Source organism: Neoarius graeffei, chromosome 19, assembly GCF_027579695.1.
Source record: "Neoarius graeffei isolate fNeoGra1 chromosome 19, fNeoGra1.pri, whole genome shotgun sequence".
Taxonomy (NCBI): domain Eukaryota; kingdom Metazoa; phylum Chordata; class Actinopteri; order Siluriformes; family Ariidae; genus Neoarius; species Neoarius graeffei.
This window is the reverse complement of record NC_083587.1, coordinates 13,073,567-13,095,265: the sequence shown is the minus strand read 5'-3', so window position 1 is coordinate 13,095,265 and position 21,699 is coordinate 13,073,567. Positions and strand designations below refer to the sequence as shown.

Below are 21,699 nucleotides of genomic sequence, written 5' to 3'. Positions count from 1 at the left end.
CCCTCAACTCATCATGAATACTAACCCTCCAAATCATCATCTATCAATCAAGTTGTGTGCAAATGTTTTTCAACCAAACAAAACAAAAACATTTCCTCCAGATTTAAAACATTTTGCAGATTTTCTTCGTACTCATGTCTGTACATAGGTAAACGCCATAAAAGGTGAAAGAGCGCCTCCTAAGGGCAGCTCAGCCACTGCAGCACAACTGCTACCAGAGACACACACTAACACTCAGTACATTTACACACACACTAATATTCCACGATTATTCTGAACATGACAATCTTCGGAATTGGATTCAGGTCGTGATGTGAACAGCATATTCCATTTGGATATTCTGAATTTGGCCTTTACCATTTTCCGATCAAGATGTGTGGGATATACCGATATTATTCAGGTTTTAAGAGCGCTCTTTGGACGTGTATACAGAACATTCAGAATACACGTCACAGTTGGGGTTTTTACGGCAGTTTATGACACATGGCCTCTCACCTGTTTACGCTCAGCTCTGTATGTTTCACACAAACCAACTCGACAACCGGAGTTCGCACGGCTGAATCTAAACGGGAATATTAGAGGAATATTTATTTTCCTTAGCCATGGAAACAGCTTATTATGAATATTGCCTTTTTTGGAATAAAGACAAAAACTGGAATATTTTGTGCGTGTAAATGTAATGCGTTATTCCTTTTATGGGGCACCATTACTTTTGTCCTAATGGAACAGCTAGTCTTATCTGTGTTAAGTTCTCTATGTGTTTTGGAATCGCTGTCTTTCAGGTCATTAATATGAAGTGACTGAGTTTCACAAAGTGATCATTAAACTGGTGTGGAAGTGAAATAAAGAAGTGATTTAAACTTGACGGTGTAATCCGTTTATAAACTCACAGGAACTCATCAACAATCACAGGACCTGAAGACGAACAATCGAGGTTCATATCTGTGAGTCTCCTCACACATGCGTTTACACAAACTCAGGACAGGAAAGTAAGATGCTGAGGTCAGTAAGGCTACCTCCTGAATTCTCTTCAGACATTTCCAGCAGGTACGAGAGATCTCCACTGCCTCCGTCATCATGTGGTGGCTCTGGAAATAAACACAGGAACATGTTTAGAGATTAAAATGTGGCCATGTGTTCCAGGCGTGTAACGTGCTGGTAGTGAACTCACCCCATGACACGCAGAAACTGTGTGAGGTGATGGCGCTGACTCGGGGGGCCGCGGGTGGGCCGGGTTTATCCACACTTGTCCGACACACCAGGATGGAGCTGGGAGAACTTCTCCACTCTGCACTGCAGGTCGTCAGCTTCAGGAGGAACAGAAACACGATCAGAGCTTCTGCAGCGCTCCCCAACATCAATTTAACACTCAAAGACTTTTTACTGCAAAGTCATCATTTAAATGAACTTCAGTGATTATGGACAAATGCTAAAACCATGAGAAAGTGCAAGAACAATACAAGAATGTGTGTTTAATTCTGCATATTCTATAGAATATTCTTCTATATACTTGGAATTTCTCAGTATTTCTGTTTAAAACCGATTTGGGGGCGGCGCTATGAATGAGCTCAGTTTGTGATGTCACTAAATTGTTCAAGTGGTATCAGGGAACATTCAGAAGCCACAGAACCTAAGTGCTAGTTAATGTCACTAATGTTAGTGATGAACACATGGTCATTGTCATGGTAACATCACGTTATATCAGCAGAGGTCTTTCTGCCATTAAATATACCGAGGATGTAAATCGCAACTCTGAGACTGAAATCACACTCTGTGACTAATGCCAGCTGGTCTACTAGCAGATAGCTAACCAGCTAGCTAAGTTAGCGAATGCTAATGGTATTATTCGGGGTGACTGGAGGACATGGGGGTGTGGCCTAATTTGCTGAAATTAAATTATCAGATTTTTTTACTCACCCTGAAACTGTACTGTGTATTTCTGCTCAGTCCCTCCACCCTGCTGCTCAGATCCACGCCAGTGTACACCACCTGAAACTCCGCCCCCTACACACACACACACACACACACACACACACACACACACAGCGTACCACTGTGATGCCAAAGTCATTTGCGACCAATAAGATATCATTTACATTGACAGGAGGCGGAGTCAGCTTTGGTTACGCAAAGTGGGCAGGGCCAGCAACAAGATCATTTGGTAACAATGAGATTTAATTTGCCATTTACTCAAAAGCACTCCCTCTTTTATTTGAAGAAGAAGAACTGAATTATTTATTCTTTTTTTCACACAAACATCTCATCTCATCTCATTATCTCTAGCCGCTTTATCCTGTTCTACAGGGTCGCAGGCAAGCTGGAGCCTATCCCAGCTGACTACAGGCGAAAGGCGGGGTACACCCTGGACAAGTCGCCAGGTCATCACAGGGCTGACACATAGACACAGACAACCATTCACACTCACATTCACACCTACGGTCAATTTAGAGTCACCAGTTAACCTAACCTGCATGTCTTTGGACTGTGGGGGAAACCGGAGCACCCGGAGGAAACCCATGCGGACACGGGGAGAACATGCAAACTCCGCACAGAAAGGCCCTTGCCGGCCATGGGGCTCGAACCCGGACCTTCTTGCTGTGAGGCGACAGCGCTAACCACTACACCACCGTGCCGCCACACAAACATCTGATTTTATTTTATATTTTTGTAATTTTTTATTTCTTGATCTTTTTACTTGATCGTTTATTTTATCCTTGTGCATTTTACTACATTCCTGTTTATGGTTTGAGTTTTGCTCCTTCACTGTGTCACACTGTGAGCTGCCATGTGTCTAAAAAGTGCACTATTACGAAAGTTTCCTCTTCTTATTTTTATTATTCTAAAGTTATGTTAACGTTATGCAAATGAGAGGCAAAGTGATGTGGTGATGATGAATGGGTGTGGTGGGCAGGGTCGAGAGTGCACAATCTCATCTCATCATCTCATTATCTCTAGCCGCTTTATCCTTCTACAGGGTCGCAGGCAAGCTGGAGCCTATCCCAGCTGACTACGGGCGAAAGGCGGGGTACACCCTGGACAAGTCGCCAGGTTATCACAGGGCAGAGTGCACAATATTGTTCATTAATACTATTACAATATAATACAGCTATCATAAGCTTGCAATATGCAAATTACCCTGCAAATGTACTATTAATAATAATAATAATAATAATAATAATAAATGTTTATTTGTGACACTGAGACTTTTTCCATCTGTTTTTTTGGTACGAGTCAAGACAAAAGGAGAAACATCTTTGAGTGTAACCATGGCAACAAGCCATGAAATCAAACAATGAACAACGTGAAATTATCCATATGATATTTAGCAAAAAACACTAGAGTTATAGTTAAACACTCAAGCAACACACTGAACATTTCAGTAATTAGTTTTAATTTGAGGTTTTGGAATCTCGAGGAATTTGTTCTGTTTTCTATTCAGCTGTAATATAATGAAAATAAAGAAGAGACAGCGGTTTATGAAGAGAGAGAAAGAGATGGAGAGAGAGAGAGAGAGACGGCGAGAGAGAGAGAGAGATGAGAGACAGAAAGAGAGAGAGAATACTCAGTGTCCGAATGTTCATTACAGTTCCACAGAATGTTCATTACATAAAGAATGACAGCTGTGTGTTTTGGGTAAATCACTCAGAACAGAGCCATCAGTGCAACCTAACACACACACACACACACACACACACACACACACACACACACACACACACACACACAGGCATGCCAAGAATTCCCCCCTTGGCAAACCTGGAAAAACTTTGGCTGACTGCTGATGTGGAATTCTGATACGAGGCGATCCACCGAGTCTGAACCCACTGACAAGCAACTGATCAGATTTATTCCCATCAGTTCATAAAACACAAAAGTGTATTCTTCCTTGGGTGTAGAACTGTATGATAAAATTATAAAACAATAAATAATTGCATTTTATTAAACACGTAAATCTGCACTGGCCCCCTGCTTTTTCTTTTTTATTTAGACTTTAATTTTATCTTCTCCTTCTTCTTAATTGTAGTGGTAAAAATGCATAACATTTACAAAATACACAGTTTTTATCCACCGTGTAGCATGTGTACAGTGTCCTGTTGAAATGATGTGATGATAAAGTGAACTGTGTTTGAACCTGTTTGCTGTAAGTGTGTGATGGAGCACACACTCCAGAGTGAACTCTGAGTCGAGGAAAATCACAACTGTGCAGATATTTGTGTGGAAACGTCACTGAAAAACCCAGGAATGAAGCTCCCTCCAGGCAAAACCTGTAGGTTAACACCTGTGTGTGTGTGTGTGTGTGTGTGTGTGTGTGTGTGTGTGTGTGTGTGTGTGTGTGTGTGTGTGAGTGACCTTGGTCTCATCCTGCATTTCGAGTGTGTATGTGAGTGACTCGTCCGGACCGTAGCTGCTCGGGCGGCTCCACTCAAGCCCCACCCAGGACACGCCGGTCTGTAGCAGGCGTGGCGCTAAAGGCATCTGAGGCAGACTTCCTGTGGTGTGGAAAACCACCTCAGGGCTAAAACCACTGCATGAAAGACAAGAGACAAGAGACACTGCATGTGTGTACGTGCATGTACGTGTGTGTGTGTGTTTAATGTCATTCAGAGTGAATCAATTTGAAAGCAGGTGAGAGACTTTATGAAGGTGCTGCTGCAAACTCTTTATGACAAATGATTCCTCATATCCACTTATCCAAATGCCTACAGACTCAAAACACACACACACACACCTGGATCCGATGTCGTTGAGTGCTGCCACGCGGAACGTGTAGCCCACAGCAGGACACAGTCTCATGACTTTAAAATGACGCTGATGTCCGAAATAACACTCTCTGAACACACTGTTCTTCTTCCCCTGATAACAACAAGTGTGTGACATCATCATCATCATCATCATCATCATCATCAATAAACACATTGCACACACACTGCACTGGATCTGCTCAGGGACAGATAAACTCATCATTAAACGTTGGTAGTTTTCGCCCATGTGAGTGATGAAGTAAGACAGTGGGAGGGGTTTCAGTTATTAATGTGCTCTGAATATGGGGGTGATGTTATACCTGTCTGAAATGCATCTGTTTCTGAATCTGTTAAATGGCAATTATCTCACTCAGCACTGCCATTATGTTTGATTCATTAACTAATACACAAACCCACAACTAAAAGTGTCCTCATGATGATGGACTTGTGTTTAGATCAAAGTGCTCAGGATGAAAAACAAACAAGTGATGATGAGATCCATGGACTCATTTATTAGCTCACTGACACAGAGCTGAGCTCAGAGTGGATTAATCTCCTCTTCTGAGGTATTTCAGTGAAAATGTGTCCTCTGTGTGTGTGTGTGTGTGTGTGTGTGTGTGTGTGTGTGTGTGTGTGTGTCTGGGGTTCATTTTTTATTTGTATAGCGTGTTCTGTGTATTATATTTATCATAAGCAGTGAGTAATGAGAGAAGGAGCAATAAGATAAGAGGGATGAAGAGGGATGGGAGTTCACTGGAAGAAGGAGGAGAGGAAAAGAACAGATTTACAGTGAGGTTACAGAAGAACTTTTTTTTTTAACCCTTTGATGCAAAACATGGGTCAAAAGTGACCCGGCTGAGTTTTTATCTTCTATATCTTTGCAATAAATTAATTCCATCATTCAGTATTCAAGGTATTCCTCAATTAACTTGTTTTTGATCATCATACATCCTTATTTTATTTTTTCCTTTCTTACTTTTTGAATAAAAACCCTTTTTGTATCACTACCCTTCTACCCTGCAGGTCAAAAACGACCTGCATTCATTTTCCAGGTTATTTCATGTATGGCTGAGTGTTTCTATGATATACTTTTGAAATAAATTCATTTTGTCATTTACTTTTCCAAATATGCAGTAAATATCTTGTTTTTGTTTAGCGCAAATCATCATTTTTATTTTTCCTTTCTTAAGTTATGAACAAGCACAGCTTTTGTAATTCTACATCAAGTTTACACACATGGGTCAGAACCGACCCGCATGCATTTACTCCAGCGTTTGGTGGGAACTGTGAATTGTGCTTGTGTCAGACATTTCACAGCTCAGCACAGCACCCTTTGCCCATCTAATACATGGAAGTAATGTTTTTCAATTGTTCTAACATTACCTTAGAAAAAAACTGATTATGTTGAGGTTACCTTGAGAGTGAGTAGATTACTTGTCAGAAAGTTACAAGTAATTACTATTAGCTACCGAGCTGTTGACATATTCTACTTTAGGCTACATCTACACGACAACGGCAACGAGATGTTATTTAAAAATATATCGCGTCCAAATGGGCAACAATCAGTAAAATATCGGGTCCATATGGCAACGCAACGCTTGCTGAAAACGATGCAATACACATGCCACACCTCTAGGGGCGCTGTAAGACGGTCCCTTCGGAGACACCAGAACAACCCATACGAAAAAGAACAGTAAAGAACTTATAAGAGTTTACCACTGTCTTAGTAGTAAATCCTTATAAGGATTTATAAATAAATATATATGCCATGTATGATTTACTCCTGAAAGTGGCCCATTTTGCATTTTCCTCATACAAATTTCTTATGAAAATCTAGTATGTATGAAGTGAACATTGTGCATGGTTTTTACAGATAATGTGTATGATGAATTACACCGTCTTTGTATGCTTCACGTAATGTTTGTAGTTTTAAATTATATTTTACAGTTTAAAAGGTATAAGCCTTTTATATGTAAATCCAACACAAACATATGTGGATTTACATATAAAAGGCATATACATTTTAAACTGTAAAATATAATTTAAAACTACAAACATTACGTGAAGCATACAAAGACGGTGTACTAATTCATCATACACATTATCTGTAAAAACCATGCACAATGTTCACTTCATACATACTAGATTTTCATAAATTTGTATGAGGAAAATGCAAAACGGGCCACTTTCAGGAGTAAATCATACATGGCATATATATTTATTTATAAATCCTTATAAGGATTTATCCTTATATTTATAAGGATTTACTACTAAGACAGTGGTAAACTCTTATAAGTTCTTTACTGTTCTTTTTCGTATGGGAATAGAAGAAGTAAGGACGCATGCGCATAAACTATTATGCGCGAGACTTCATATTAGCCACAAAGTCAGGAAAATCTGTTCGGAAAATTACATTATAATGACCAAATACAATGAAAAGTATTTTTCCAGTCTCACCTGTAAGGTAATCCCATGTGATCTCGTTTGGACGGTAAACCTGTTGGTACAGTTAAACGCAGCTAATCTTTATTCTCTGCTTTGACCTTTCCAATATGGCGGCGAGGATGACGTACGCGGAAGGCGGCGTCTTTAATGGTCCGGAATAAATTGAATACTACACGTTGATGGATTAATTTGTTGTTTCTCACCTGTGAAAGGTAATCCCATGTGATCTCGTTTGGACGGTAAACCTGTTGGTATAGTTAAACGCAGCTAATCTTTATTCTCCACTTTGACCTTTCCAATATGGCGGCGAGGATGACGTACGCGGAAGGCGGCGTCTTTAATGGTCCGGAATAAATTGAATGATATACACGTTGATGGATTAATTTGCTTTTTTGAGGAATGTATTCTAGGACTTAAACCATCATCTGAAGAGGTGAGATCGCTCTTTTTTCCCCCTAGTTTTGCTGGTGGGATTGACTCTGCCCTAAGGGCTATTCTCTCTCTCTCTCACTTTGCACCATTACACAATAAATATTCACAGTGAAAATATTTTGTAAGCGCGTTTCATGAACCAAGTTATAGGATTTGTTGACAACTCGCATCGCAATGAGATCATTGGCACTACTGGTGTTAAGAATCAGACCATTTCATAAATGAATATTTTGCTGTAGAGCTGCAGTGTTTGTACAATTGCATGTTTTTGCTTCACTATTACTGTCACTATTCTGCTTCTTGCATTACTACTGTGAACGAACACTGACATAATAATAATAATAATAATAATATCCAAGCTCGTGTTTCACTCTCACTAGTGCTCTGTAAGGCTTTTTCCTGGTGATATTCGTTACACTTCTACCCGGCGTGAAGCACTCACAGTCATGTGGTTGTGACGTCATCGTAAACAAATCCGTTCTACTCATCCAGACGACTTCACAACGGCAACGTTGCCAGATCTTTCCACTCTGGAACCCGTTCTCAAAAAGATTGCGTTTTGGGCACCCAAAACGCCGGTGCCGTGTGGACGCCAGGCCTAAACGATAAGCAATTGTATCGGAGTCACCTGAATCCGTTGCCGTGTGGACAGGGCCTTAGTTAGCTAATTTTATTGTAGTTGGCTTAGCTGACTACATAGTTAATAAATAAATAACTGGCCCCATTCACTGCTAAAGTAATTACTTGAAACAAATTATTATTATAGTATTAAGACATTTAATTTTAAATCACACTTGGATGACCCATGTATAGTAATATAAAAAGTATTTTTGTTCATAAAGTAGGAAAGAAAAAAATTAAATTAATGATTTGTGGTAATTAAAAACAAGATATTTAAAGAATACTTGGAATATTCAATCATAAAATAAATTGATTTCAAAAGGTAGAGCAAAGAAAAACTCAGTCAGCATGAAATAACCTGGAAAATGAATGCGGGTCATTTTTGACCCATGTTGTGCATTAGAAGGGGTGTGCATATGTTTTGCATCAAAGGGTTAAAATCACACCACAAAATCTTATTGCAATGATAAACAGAATCTTTTATAGACAGAAAAATGAAAAGTCTGAAATGCTGCATTTTAATTTCAATTGCTTTAACCATCAAGTATTTAAATACAAATCAGAATATTACTATGTATATTAAATACTAATGGTACTGTATAATGAATATTAATGAGTCTGTATTATAAAATGAGTGAAAAGTACAGAAATTCAAAAAGAGGGAAAATCACCATATCTTGACAGTAAAATGTCGTATGTCTGATATTTATTTATCAGATTGTAGGAAGGGGTAAGAAGATGAAAGAAGAAGAAGAGGAAGAGGACAGGAGAAAAGGAGGAGAGGAGAACAGGAGAGGCTGTTCATTGTCTTTATATATATTTTTTTAAATAAATTTTTATACTTGTACTCAGATCTAGATGATGCGATTAAATAATACTGATAGTGTGATAAGTCAGATCACAATCACCTTTTCTGAGATATCATGGTTTTTAAAAATAAGTTTTGTTTGTTTGCATGTTTGATTTTTTTAATAGTTACTAACTGATTGGAAGCAGCTTATATTTTTGTGCAAAATTTTGTACTTAATCTTTAAAATTATTTTAGAAAAATGTTACATTTTTTCAGATTGCTCTTCTTTTAAATTAAATTTAAAAAAATTCTCAATAAAAATGTGATAAAATGTGTTTTTAAATATAAAAATGTTTAAAATATAAAAATAGAATTTAATCCATAAAATTCATGAAAGTTTAATTCATGAAAGTATCATCAAACAGTTTATTAAAAAAAAGCAACACTCCTGTTTTTCTGGACGTTCCTTCACAAACCTGTGTATCACATTTGAATCTCTGTATCACAGAAACACAAGTCATTTTATTTATAAACAGTAAATAATCTCAGCTTTAGGGAGAAGAAATGCTGTAAACTACATAGCCGTGACACTGCAACCTTCAAATACAACAACAACCTGTAATTAAGCTTTTGCTAATTAATTATCATGATAATAAATGAGTTACTAACAGATTAATCATTAACCATCATGATCACTCACCTCATCCCATTCCAGGACGTAGCTGGTGATTTTAGAGCCATTATCTACAGGAGGCTGAGAGAGGAACCACACATTGATACATTATAAAATAAAGTGTATGTGTGTGTGTGTGTGTGTTTGTGTGTGTGTTACCTTCCACTGTAGAGTCAGAGAGCTCTTGGTGCGGTGAGATAGTCGGGGGGGCAGGGGGGTTTCCGGAGGGGCGCTGTGGGTGGTGAAGGTCCTCGCCTCCGAATGGGGACCTTTTATAGAGTTACACACTGCACTCACTCTGTAACACACACACACACACACACACACACACACACACACACACACACACACACACACACACACACAAACATTATCGATTTGAGCACACAGACACGCTGAAGTGTTTCAGCTGATGAAGAAGCTCCACACAGCTCTCACCTCACGTGGTAATCTGTGGCTGGTCTCAGGTCAGTGAGTGTGTACTGCAGCTCATCACCACTGAATCACAAATAACACTGAGTTATAAGAATGTTAACTCTAATAAAATACTCCTGAACATGCTATTTTTAAAACTTTACAATAATCTGTGTTTTATAATCTACAAGAAACAATAAAAAAGGCAGATGCACCTCTACACCTTTATCTTAATTGAAAACTTTCAGGAACTATGAATATGCATTAATATGCAAATTAGGGAGTTGGGAAAATGCCTCCATCTCCTCATGCCAGCCATAATAGTGACATATTCCTCACGTTAAACCTGTCACAAACCTGTACAAATATAACATTAAGTTACCATGGCAACCAGCAAACTAGCTAAGCTAAATCGCTCACGGAGGACGCTGGACACCACGTCACTGATCTCTAATCATTTCCACAACAGACAACAAAACAACTAAGTTTGTTATATAATATCCATCCATCCATCCATCCATCCGTCCATCCGTCCATCACCGCTTATCCTGTGCAGGGTTGCGGGCAAGCTGGAGCCTATCCCAGCTGACTGTGGGCGAGAGGCAGGGTACACCCTGGACACGCCAAATCATCACAGAGCTGACACAACACATTCACACCTACGGTCAATTTAGAGTCACTAATTAGCCTAACCTGCATGTCTTTGGACTGTGAGGGAAACCGGAGCACCCGGAGGAAACCCACGCAGACATGGGGAGAACATGCAAACGCCACACAGAAAGGCCCCTGTCAGCTACTGGGCTTGAACCCAGAACCCTTTTGCTGTGAGGTGACAGTACAAACCACTACACCACCGTGCTGCCCCATTATGTAATGTCATTAAATAAATTCATCTGAACCAGGTATATGCTGTAGCTCTGCCCCCGAATCAGTTGAAAACACCCTGTAGGGTTCAGGTGAAGTTTAAACTGAAGCCCCATTCCTCAGTAAACTGAAGCAGACGTTTTTTATGAGGGCTGTTATTCAGGACATGGTGGATGGTGTTACCTGTACACGACTCTGTATTTGCCATCACAGCCTTTATCAGCAAGGAGCAGCTCGTAGCTGCAGGACGCCAAAGCTCCATCAGACTGTCCTCGACCTGCAGGAGCGCGAGACCACGACACCAGCGCCGAGCGAGCCTGGATCTTCAACACCTGGAGACAAATACAAATCAAAAAACATCTTACTCACAAATGACTAAAAGATCATATTATTAAATCAGTGGAGATGCTTCTGTAGGTAACGGAATGATTTGTGCTGAAGGATTCCTGCTTTTCTCTCAGTTACTGATGTCACGTTTATTCTCCATATTGTTTCACTCATGACCTGCATTTTCATTCAAACTTCACAATTTTAACAGATTTCCTAAAAGCTGTCGAAGAAAATGTCAGTGAATCTGTGCTTCCATCAACAACAGGCAGGATGCTGTGAAATATCACACACACACACACACACACACACACACACACACACACACACACACACACAAAAAGAAACACTGCAGCGTAATGAAATGTAATATTTACACAAACGTCATGGCAACTATGACCATCATTTGCATATTCATGCATGGTCATTAAATCAATAAAAAGACGTTCGTTTCTTCGTCTGTCCAAACAGCACTGATTATCGGTGACTCAGCAACGTTTCCCTTCATCATAATTTATCCACAAAACATGTTTCCATCACTCGATCACATGATACAAAAATGATAGTGTATAGAACCTGGTCATAATTTATAAAGAAGAGATCTAACTGGTTGCGGTTCATCAGTTTAAAAGACATGCAGCTCAGTTTGAGTGGTACAGCAGCTGAGACCACACAAGGAAGAAACCGCGAGAGGAACCGTATTCAGGAACCCGTCATCTCCTGTCTGACACCAGATTATAAATCACATCTAATAATAACATACACTCAGGGTAAACATCATTATTTCACTATATAACGAGGGGAGGAGGGACAGAGAGAGGGAGGGGGGAGAGAGGGGACAGAGAGAGGGAGAGGGGGAGAAGAAAGAGAGAGAGAGGGAGGGAGAGAGCGGAGAGAGAGAGAGAGAGAGAGAGAGAGAGAGAGAGAGAGAGAGAGAAGGACCTGGAGAAAAAAAAAGCCTCAATTCTACAATTCCATCATGAAGCAGGTGTCAGATTTCTGATTATGATGGAGAAATCAGTCTCACACTGAAACACTCATCACGGCTCTGTTCTGTACGGAGCTGATGACCGAGTGGACGGTAAAACACCTCGCACTCAGTGATTTATCAGGAGCTCAGTGCAGCAGTGCGGCGGCTTCAGGATGCAAGGATTTTATTTAGACTTAAAAAAGGTGATGGGCCAATTATCATGAGAAAGGAATATTAATGAGGCAGTGCAGGTACAAACACAAACATCACGGCAGCCATGACAGAGAGGAAACCTGAGGAAGAGAACATCATCAACTGACAACGACCAGGTGGGCAGTCGAAAGTCGCACTTGGAAGACGCTCTGGACACTTACAGTAATGCTTTTACGCCTGAGGACTAACTTGCTAACTTTAGGACTGCAGTTGTCATGAACAGTTTTGCACTCAAGTTTCCATCAATGAACAGTTTATAACTTCAGCAAAACAGACTTCATGTTAAAACTAGGGGTGGGTATTGGCAAAGAAGTCACGATTCAATTCGAATCACGATTCACATGCTACGATGCGATACTATCACGATGCATCACGATTCTTGAATTATTGCGATGCATTGCGATATATTCAACATACTTCAGTGAAAATGTAAAAAAAAAAAAAATAGAGCATAATTACCAGTGGCTGTGTACGATCTGGATAGTGTCTCCAATTGATGCATAACTCAGAGCAACTCAGTTCATAACTGAATTTATTGAAACGACTTTGGAGGTAGTTGCCATTAAAACAAATATTACTGTTTCCATACTTAACAAGTGGACACACTAATGACAAAAAGTGCATAGGATTTATAAAACTAAAAATAATAAAAGAAAACTAATAGCAGCAGTTTTCCATTTCTTTGCAGCACCTGCAGTATGGGAGGACAAGGCAATAATAAATATCAAAATATATATACTATATTACTCAGTACATTAAATTATCATCATTGTATTATTTGTTACATTACTTTACATTATATTTAAATGCCTTATGCATTTATAGTTTGTGGAGCATCCTCAAATTAGGAAACAATACACTCACTTAGCATATTTCTTTTAGCATGTTGTAGTACCGCAGCAGTTATGTCAGACTCGGTGAGTGTGCAGATGTCCTTCTCAGATTTACGTATTTCTGCAGACAGGAGTGCAGCGTGGATGACAGGCTGTTGCTCTAAAAAGTGCTCAAGCATGTCGTGCGCGCTGTTCCAGCGAGATTTGTAAAGAGAGTCGCAGTCGCATATGATGTCTATGCAGAATGTCTAGGTCGCAGTAGCCCGCCGCCGGAAATGCCACTGGCATGAAGGCAGCGGGCGTCAAAAACTCCACGGCGACATCTACAGGACTGGAAGTTGTATTCTACTTGTTTTTGGCTGATGTTCGCCAACCATTCATACAATTTTATTTATTCATTTTTTAAAATTAATAATCGATATTTGGCGTCAAGAATCGATGCAGTATATCGTGAAAGTTAGTATCGCGATGCATTGTCATGACGATTATTTTGCACACCCCTAGTTAAAACTATAATGAATTTCCTGGTTACACAGTTATACTTTGTACAAGACACAGTTATAGAAGTGAGTTATTTATAATCATGCTATCTGTTATCACCCAAATGAGGATGGGTTCGCTTTTGAGTCTGGTTCCTCTCGAGGTTTCTTCCTCATGTTGTCTGAGGGAGTTTTTCCTTGTCACCATCGCCACAGGCTTGATCATCGGGGATAGATTAGGGATAAAATTAGCTCATATTTAAAGTCTTTAATTTTCTGTAAAGCTGCTTTGCGACAATGTCTGCTGTTAAAAGTGCGATAAAAATAAACTTGACAACAACGTAAAAATACAGAGCTGAGAGGGGGTAATATTAAAAAAAAACAACTCAGAAATTCTGAGATTAAAGTCAGAAATTTACAAGAGAAAATCTGGATATTCTCTGAGATCATAAAGTTGTAAATTTTTCAGAAAAATATTCAGAAATTCTGAGATTAAAAATGTAAAAAAAATACGAAAAAATAAAAAATTTGAAAAACAGTGGGGTTTTTTTACCCTAACCCTCTAGTTTTATTTTCTTTACCTGAGATTAACAGATGTTCCACACACACTTCTCCACAGTCCTCTGATTCAGAATTACAGAGCAGAATTTCGGACAGATGCAGAAAAATGTCCCACTGGCGCATAAACACACATTTACAACTGATTAAAGCTAATATACGGTACGGAGCACATCACAAAGCAGCTTTCCTGGCCCTCGTTTTCCAGGCGAACGTCTTCATTTCCATCCTCACTGTTCACTTTTTTCCCAGCAGCTTTATTCTGAAAAGGTTCTCATTAATCATAAATCTATTCTAGGCTAATACAGAGATAAAGCACCTGCTGAGGCTCGAAAATAAACAGCAGTTTTAAACAGAAGACATGAGGACAGTGTACACAGTCATACATTGTACTGCTGCCCCCTAGAGGACACATGGGACCACAGCATCCATCACTTTTTTACAAAACCAAAGCAAGTGTGAAAATAAAACAGTCACAATTCTTCACAGTTGTCATTTTACTGATATTAATTTAATGGCATGAGCCCTGGAAAAAGTCAGACGAATATCTGCAATAATGAGACGTTCACCTGTGGCTTGTCCATTCCTGATGGTACGTCCTGGTCTCTTCTGGCCTCCAGCTCAGGATCTGTGGAGAAAATTAAAAACAAACTAATAAACAAACAAACAAATATACACATCTGAACATGAGTTCATGATTTATTTGATTTCCCAGAGTGAGTGAGCTGAAAGGTTAGCTTATATTCACAGCCTCGGTCTCTGTGAGTGAATCAGTGTTAATGAGTTAAATACAGAGTTGTGACTCATTCAGGATGGATGGATGAAGTTGATGTGGAAGGAGGAAGCACACAGAGCCCTCGTTTACAGGCTGCGAGGGGTCCGGCTGTGAGTCACTGCCGTGATGAAGTCACAGCGTGCAGCATGAACTGACCATGACCTCTGTACACGCATCATTTTTCCCACAACACACTGGTGGAGAGCAGGAACTTTTCAGATCATTTAGTATTATCTCACCGAAAAAAGGAAAACAAAATGAAAGTGGAAAGAAGAGTGCAATTCCTTTTTCAGTCTGATTGATGATGAGAAATGTTCACTTTTTCCCAGCAGCACGATTCCTCAGTGATAAACAGCGACCATGAGCTGCGTTCCTGAACTCTATCATCTGATCATAACCTTAGAATCAAAATAAAGTCCATTTAAATCTGATTAAATAATCAGAGTCTTTACTCGAAAGGAGTCAGTTGAGGTGACCAGGTGGGCACCTTGTCAAGATGCCCCCTGGGCGCCTCTCAGGGGAGGTTCTCTGGGCATGCCCCACTGGGAGGAGACCCCAGGGCAGACCTAGGACACGTTGGAGAGATTACGTCTCTCGGCTGGCCTGGGAACGCCTCGGTATTCCCCTGGAAGAGCCGGTGGAGGTGGCCGGGGAGAGGGAAGTCTGGGCTGCTCTGCTTAGGCTGCTACCCCCACGACCCGGACCCGGATAAGCGGCAGAAAATGGATGGATGGATGGATGGATGGAGTCTTTACTCTGAACAACAGAGCTTCCTGTTAAAAACAACGTTCATCTTTTACACTTTAAACTGACGAATGTTTTAGATTAGATTAGAGATCAGGGGCATGATGGACCTTTAACAAACATCTTCAAATGAATCATTAAAATTCTCCTCTTGAACTCTACAGCATGAAAGTTAAGCATCTAAACTCTTCTTCAGTGTTCACTCTCATTCTGTGTCTGTACAGTTAACTCCTGTTATTAATTTACATTTTATTTTTAAACAGATGTTCCAGTACTTCTGTGTGAAACTGATTTGGAAGCGGAGCTACGCATAACTTCTGGTTGTGCTGTCTCTAAATAATTTAAATAATATAAATGAATGTTTTTAAACCAAAACATCTGACATGAAAATGATTATATGGAGGACGGCTGCTGGAACTTGTGTGCTACTGTAGTTATTTAACTTATGTAATTTTAGCGAGGATCAGATAACGGTTGTCATGAGAACACATCCTTACAGTGTGCTCCACAATTATTGGCACCCTTGTAAAGATCAGTAAAAAGGTTTAGGAAAGATCCAGCTTTTGGTGAAGTCGCTTCATCTGACACTGAAAAAATCCAACCTTTAACTGAAACAAATTTATTCAGAGAAAAACAAACATGTCTCAGGTTAAATACCTGAGTGAGAAAATGGGAACATAAATCGAGACTTTGATTGGGAAATCCCACTCATGACTAACGTTTAAGGCCCGGTCCCACTGGCCGATGGACACAAAACGTATGCAAAAAGGACACAGCGGACGAGCAAAATTTCGGGGGTGGCTCTATCCGTTTTCATCCACTCCAGAAATGGACAAAATTGGCGAAAATTGGCGAAAACAGAACGGACGTGGGTAGTATATAGCGGGGATGTTAAACGCATGTTCATAGGAAGCCTAGCGGATGAAAGCGGATGGAAGTGGATGACAGCTCCGAAGGGGTTACCGGTGATAACTGAGAAGCGGACGCATAGCAGAAAGAGCGGATGCATAGCGGATGAAGGGGATGCATCACGTACGCCTAACGGAAACAAAGGGGATGTTGCGCGGATGTATATCGGATGCAGACCGTTCACTGCGCATGCGGGGGGTATGAATTGCGTCTGCTCCGCGGATATAAAGGGATGCAGCACGCACGCCGTCAGCATAAAGCGGAAAGACGTGCTGGCGGCTACATCGATACATCTCTACTACATCTCGTTTTTGAAGAAGGCTACATTGATACATCTCTACTACATCTTGTATCAACACCATGGCTGTTCGACTCGTACTGAGATCCAGATGATTTTCTCCCCCCTTTTATACAAAATATCGATTGTCCGCTAGGTGTCCTTCTACATACTCTAGACATACTCCAGACATCCTAAATATACGAGATACATCCCAGATATAAACGCTTTGTCCGTTTTGAATACTTTATATATGAGATGCATACGCTTACATCCTTTCTATTTCCGTGCTACTAACGATGAATAGACGTTTCATGTACCTTATCTTTCCTCCCTCTTTCCGTTTTCAGCTGCAGCGGATGTGAGTTGCGAGGATGCCCAGAGGATGCAAAGAGGATACAGCAGACGTTTAACGGATGATGACGGACATAGAATGTTTGTTGCTCGTATATGTCGCGGATTTACATCGTACACGGCGGAAAGTTCATCCGTTCTAAAAGTTTTGTGCAGCTCAAAACTTTTTGCGCGGATGAAATCACAGTGGACGGATGCTCGATGGATAGAGCGTATGAAGCACGTATGCAATGAGTACACAACGGATGCATAGCGTTTTCCAACGGATGGCAAAGATTTTTTTACGTTTTACATCCTCTTTGCATCCGTAAGTGCAGTGGGACCGGGCCTTTAGCTAGCTATGTTAGCATTATTAGCGTTGTAAGGATGGCAGGAGGACATGGGGACATTGTTTTCTAATTTGCATATTCATGCATATTTTAACTCCTGGTGTTTTTAATAAAGCTAGAGGTTTAACGATGTTCCTCGGTGATTTTTTTAAATTTGTAATTGGGATGTTTAGAGGTTGCTGTAATGCTAATGTTGATGATGAATCTGGCTCCTGTACACACACTGGGTTTGAGTTACAGTAAACAGATTTAACAAAGAGCTGAGTTCAGGGTGAAAATGTAAACAGTTCATTAGGAATCTGCAAACAGAATGACTTCATTCAGACTGATGAAAATCTTTATATGTAAACACTAAGTGTTTTCCACTCTTGCTCTTTTCCTTTATCCTGTGTGTTACAGAGCACTGCTGTAGTTCCAATACTGCGGTGAGATTCGTCACACACACACACACACACACGCACACACACACACACACACAAGGGGAATTCGCCTTCGATTCAGTTTCTGCAGGGTTTTTAGAAGCTCTGAGCAGCAGGAACACGTCTGTGGCTCATTACGGGACGAAGCCAGAATGTGCACGCACACACACACACACACACACACACACACACACACACACACACACACACACATACACAATCTCTCTCTCTCTCTGAGATGGTGAGAGATGAAAACCAGAGTGCAGACAACAAGAAAGTGATGTGAGGTGAAGACACATAAGAAAGAACACAAAGAGAGAAAAGGAAAAAAAAGTTCTGAGAGTCAGAGAGCATGAGCGAGCTGTACGTGACCAGTTGACCAGGTGTTCATTCACACCTGTGAAAGGTCACATGATGAGCTGAAAGACACGCCCTTTAACACCGGTACCAAAAATACACAACAGGAACAGATGGTATCAGATGGTATACAGTATAACCCAGGTATGTGTACGTGCATGCTATTTTTGGTCATGCATTGTGACAACAGAATGGGCGTCATTAAAACACAAATGAGTTCCTGCTGTATTGACGAGACAAGGTGAGACTGTGTAACTGGTGGATTTTCCCCACAAGCAGATTCCAAAACAGGCTGCATGTGCATGATGGTAAAGACGAAGAGAGATGCAGACAGATGCAGAGAGACACAGACACACGCAGAGTGATGCAGAGAGACAGAGAGTGACACAGAGAGATGCAGTGAGACGCAGAGCAATGCAGAGACACAGAAATACGTAGAGTGAAGCAGAGTGACACAGAGATGCTGTGAGACGCAGAGCGATGCAGAGATACAGAAACACGCAGAGAGATGCAGAAACACACAGAGACACAGTAAGATGCAGAGAGACGCAGAGAGATGCAGTGAGACGTAGAGTGACGCCGAGAGATGCAGAGCAATGCTGAGAAGCAGAAAAGACGCAGAGAGATGCAAAGACACAGAGAGATGTAAAGAGAGATGCAGAGAGACGCAGAGCAATGCAGAGATGCACAGAATGACGAAGAGAGATGCAGAAAGACACAGAGACAGATACAGAGAGAGACACAGAGAGATGCAGAGTGACGGATAGAAACACAGAGAGACACAGAGAGAGATGCAGAGAGACGCAGAGTGATGTGATGCAGAGAAAGATGCAGAGAGAGACACAGAGAGATGCAGGGAGACACAGAGAAAGACACAGAGACACGCAGAGACACACAGAGAGACATGCAGACAGACGCAGAGAGAGATGCAGAAAGACAGAGACAGATACAGAGAGAGACACAGAGAGATGCAGAGTGACGGAGAGAGCTGCAGAGAGACGCAGAGAGAGACGCAGAGTGATGCAGAGAGATGCAGAGACACGCAGAAACACAAAGACACACAGAGCGACGCAGAGAGAGATGCAGAGACACGCAGAGAGAGGTGCACAGAGACGCAGAGAGAGACGCAGAGAGAGATGTAGAGAAATGCAGAGACACACGGGGGAGACAGAGAGACACAGAGAGAGATGCAGAGATGCAGAGAGAGACGCAGAGACATGCAGAGAGAGACACAGAGAGAGAGAGAGAGAGAGAGAGAGAGAGTGCCGCGGAGAGAGACACATAGAGACGCAGAGAAGACATAGAGATGCAGAGAGAGAAGTAGAGAGATGTAGAGAGAGACACAGTGAGAGATGCAGAGAGAGATGCAGAGACACGCAGAGAGAGATGCAGAGAGATGCAGAGACACGCAGAGAGAGATGCAGAGAGACACAGACACAGAGAGACAGAAAGACGCACAGAGAGACGCAGAGAGAGATGCAGAGAGACACAGAGAGACACGCAGAGAGAGATGCAGAGGGACGCAGAGAGATGCAGAGAGAGATGCACAGAGAGACAGAGAGATGTAGAGAGACGCAGAGAAAGACACAGAGACGCAGAGAGAGATGCAAAGACACGCAGAAACACACAGAGAGACATGCAGAGAGATGCAGAGAGACCCAGAGAGAGACACTGACAGAGACCCAGAGACACGCAGAGAGAGATGCAGAGAGACACAGAGAAAGACACAGAGAGACAGAGAGAAAGATGCAGAGAGAGATGCAGATAGATGCAGAGAGACGGAGAGAGACACAGAGAGAGACACAGAGAAAGATGCAGAGAGACAGAGAGACGCAGAGAGACACAGAGAGAGACCCAGAGTGAGATGCACAGAGATGCAGAAATGCAGAGTGATGCAGAGAGAGACAGAGAGACGCAGAAAGAGACACAGAGACAGAGAGAGACAAAGAGAGAGATGAAGAGAGACACAGAGAGAGACAGAGAGAGACGCAGAGAAAGACACGGAGATGCAGAGAAAGACACAGAGACAGAGAGAGATGAAGAGAAAGATGCAAAGAGACAGACAGAGACGCAGAGAGAGATGCAGAAAGAGACGAAGAGAGAGAAGCAGAGAGATGCAGATAGACACAAAGGCATGCAGAGAGACGCACATAGACGCAGAGAGATGCAGAAAGAGACACAGAGAGAGACAGAGAGAGATGCAGAGAGGTGCAGAAATGCAGAGTGACAGAGAGAGAGACAGGGAGACGCAGAGAGAGGCATGGAGACAGAGAGAGGCATGGAGACAGAAAGAGAGAGAGACACAGAGAGAGATGAAGAGAGAAACAAAGAGAGAGATGCAGAGAGACAGAGAGAGATGCAGAGAGAGACACGGAGACACAGAGAGAGACATAGAGAGAGATGCAGAGAAAGACACGGGGATGCAGAGAGAGACACAGAGACAGAGAGAGAGATGAAGAGAAAGATGTAAAGAGAGAGATAAAGAGACACAGAAAGAGACGAAGAGAGAAGCAGAGAGATGCAGAGAGAGACGCACAGAGACGCAGAGAAATGCAGAAAGAGAGAGAGACACAGCGAGACGCACAGAGAGATGCAGACAGACACAGAGAGACAGAGAGAGACATGCAGAGAGATGCAGAAATGCAGAGTGACGCAGAGAGACAGAGAGATGCAGAGAGAGACATGGAGATGCAGAGAGAGACACAGAGACAGAGACACACAGAGAAAGACAAAGAGAGAGACGAAGAGAGAGACAGAGATGAAGAGAGAAATGCAGAGAGACAGAGAGAGATGCAGAGAGAGACACGGGGACACAGACAGAGATATACAGAGAGACACAGAGAAAGACACGGAGACACAGAGAGAGACAAAGGGGAAAGACGCAAAGAGACACAAAGAGAGAGACGAAGAGAGAGACATAGAAAGAGATGAAGAGAGAGAAGCAGTGAGATGCAGAGAGATGCACAGAGAGACGCACAGAGATGCAGAAAGAGAAAGATGCAGAGACACGCAGTGAGAGACACAGAGATGCAGAGAGAGATGCAGAAAGATGCAGAGACACGCAGAGAGAGATGCAGAAAGACGCAAAGAGACACAGAGAGACACAGTGACAGAGAGAGAGACACAGATGCAGAGAGAGACGCAGAGACACGCAGAGAGACGCACAGAGATGAA

General features: G+C 41.6%; 1 protein-coding gene across 6 annotated transcripts in view; it reads right to left on the bottom strand.

Moving 5' to 3' along the window:
- Nucleotides 1-21,699, bottom strand: part of fndc3bb (fibronectin type III domain containing 3Bb) — a 102,272-nt gene that overhangs the window by 30,860 nt on the left and 49,713 nt on the right. For all 6 annotated transcript variants that reach the window (XM_060899669.1, XM_060899668.1, XM_060899673.1 and 3 more), the window contains 10 exons: nucleotides 14,931-14,989; nucleotides 11,165-11,313; nucleotides 10,142-10,201; nucleotides 9,863-10,001; nucleotides 9,731-9,784; nucleotides 4,730-4,854; nucleotides 4,351-4,525; nucleotides 1,918-2,004; nucleotides 1,172-1,307; nucleotides 1,017-1,088 (listed from right to left, as the gene is read on the bottom strand). In XM_060899669.1, coding sequence (XP_060755652.1) covers nucleotides 1,017-1,088; nucleotides 1,172-1,307; nucleotides 1,918-2,004; nucleotides 4,351-4,525; nucleotides 4,730-4,854; nucleotides 9,731-9,784; nucleotides 9,863-10,001; nucleotides 10,142-10,201; nucleotides 11,165-11,313; nucleotides 14,931-14,989 — 1,056 coding nt within the window. The remainder of the gene's footprint in view (nucleotides 1-1,016; nucleotides 1,089-1,171; nucleotides 1,308-1,917; nucleotides 2,005-4,350; nucleotides 4,526-4,729; nucleotides 4,855-9,730; nucleotides 9,785-9,862; nucleotides 10,002-10,141; nucleotides 10,202-11,164; nucleotides 11,314-14,930; nucleotides 14,990-21,699) is intronic.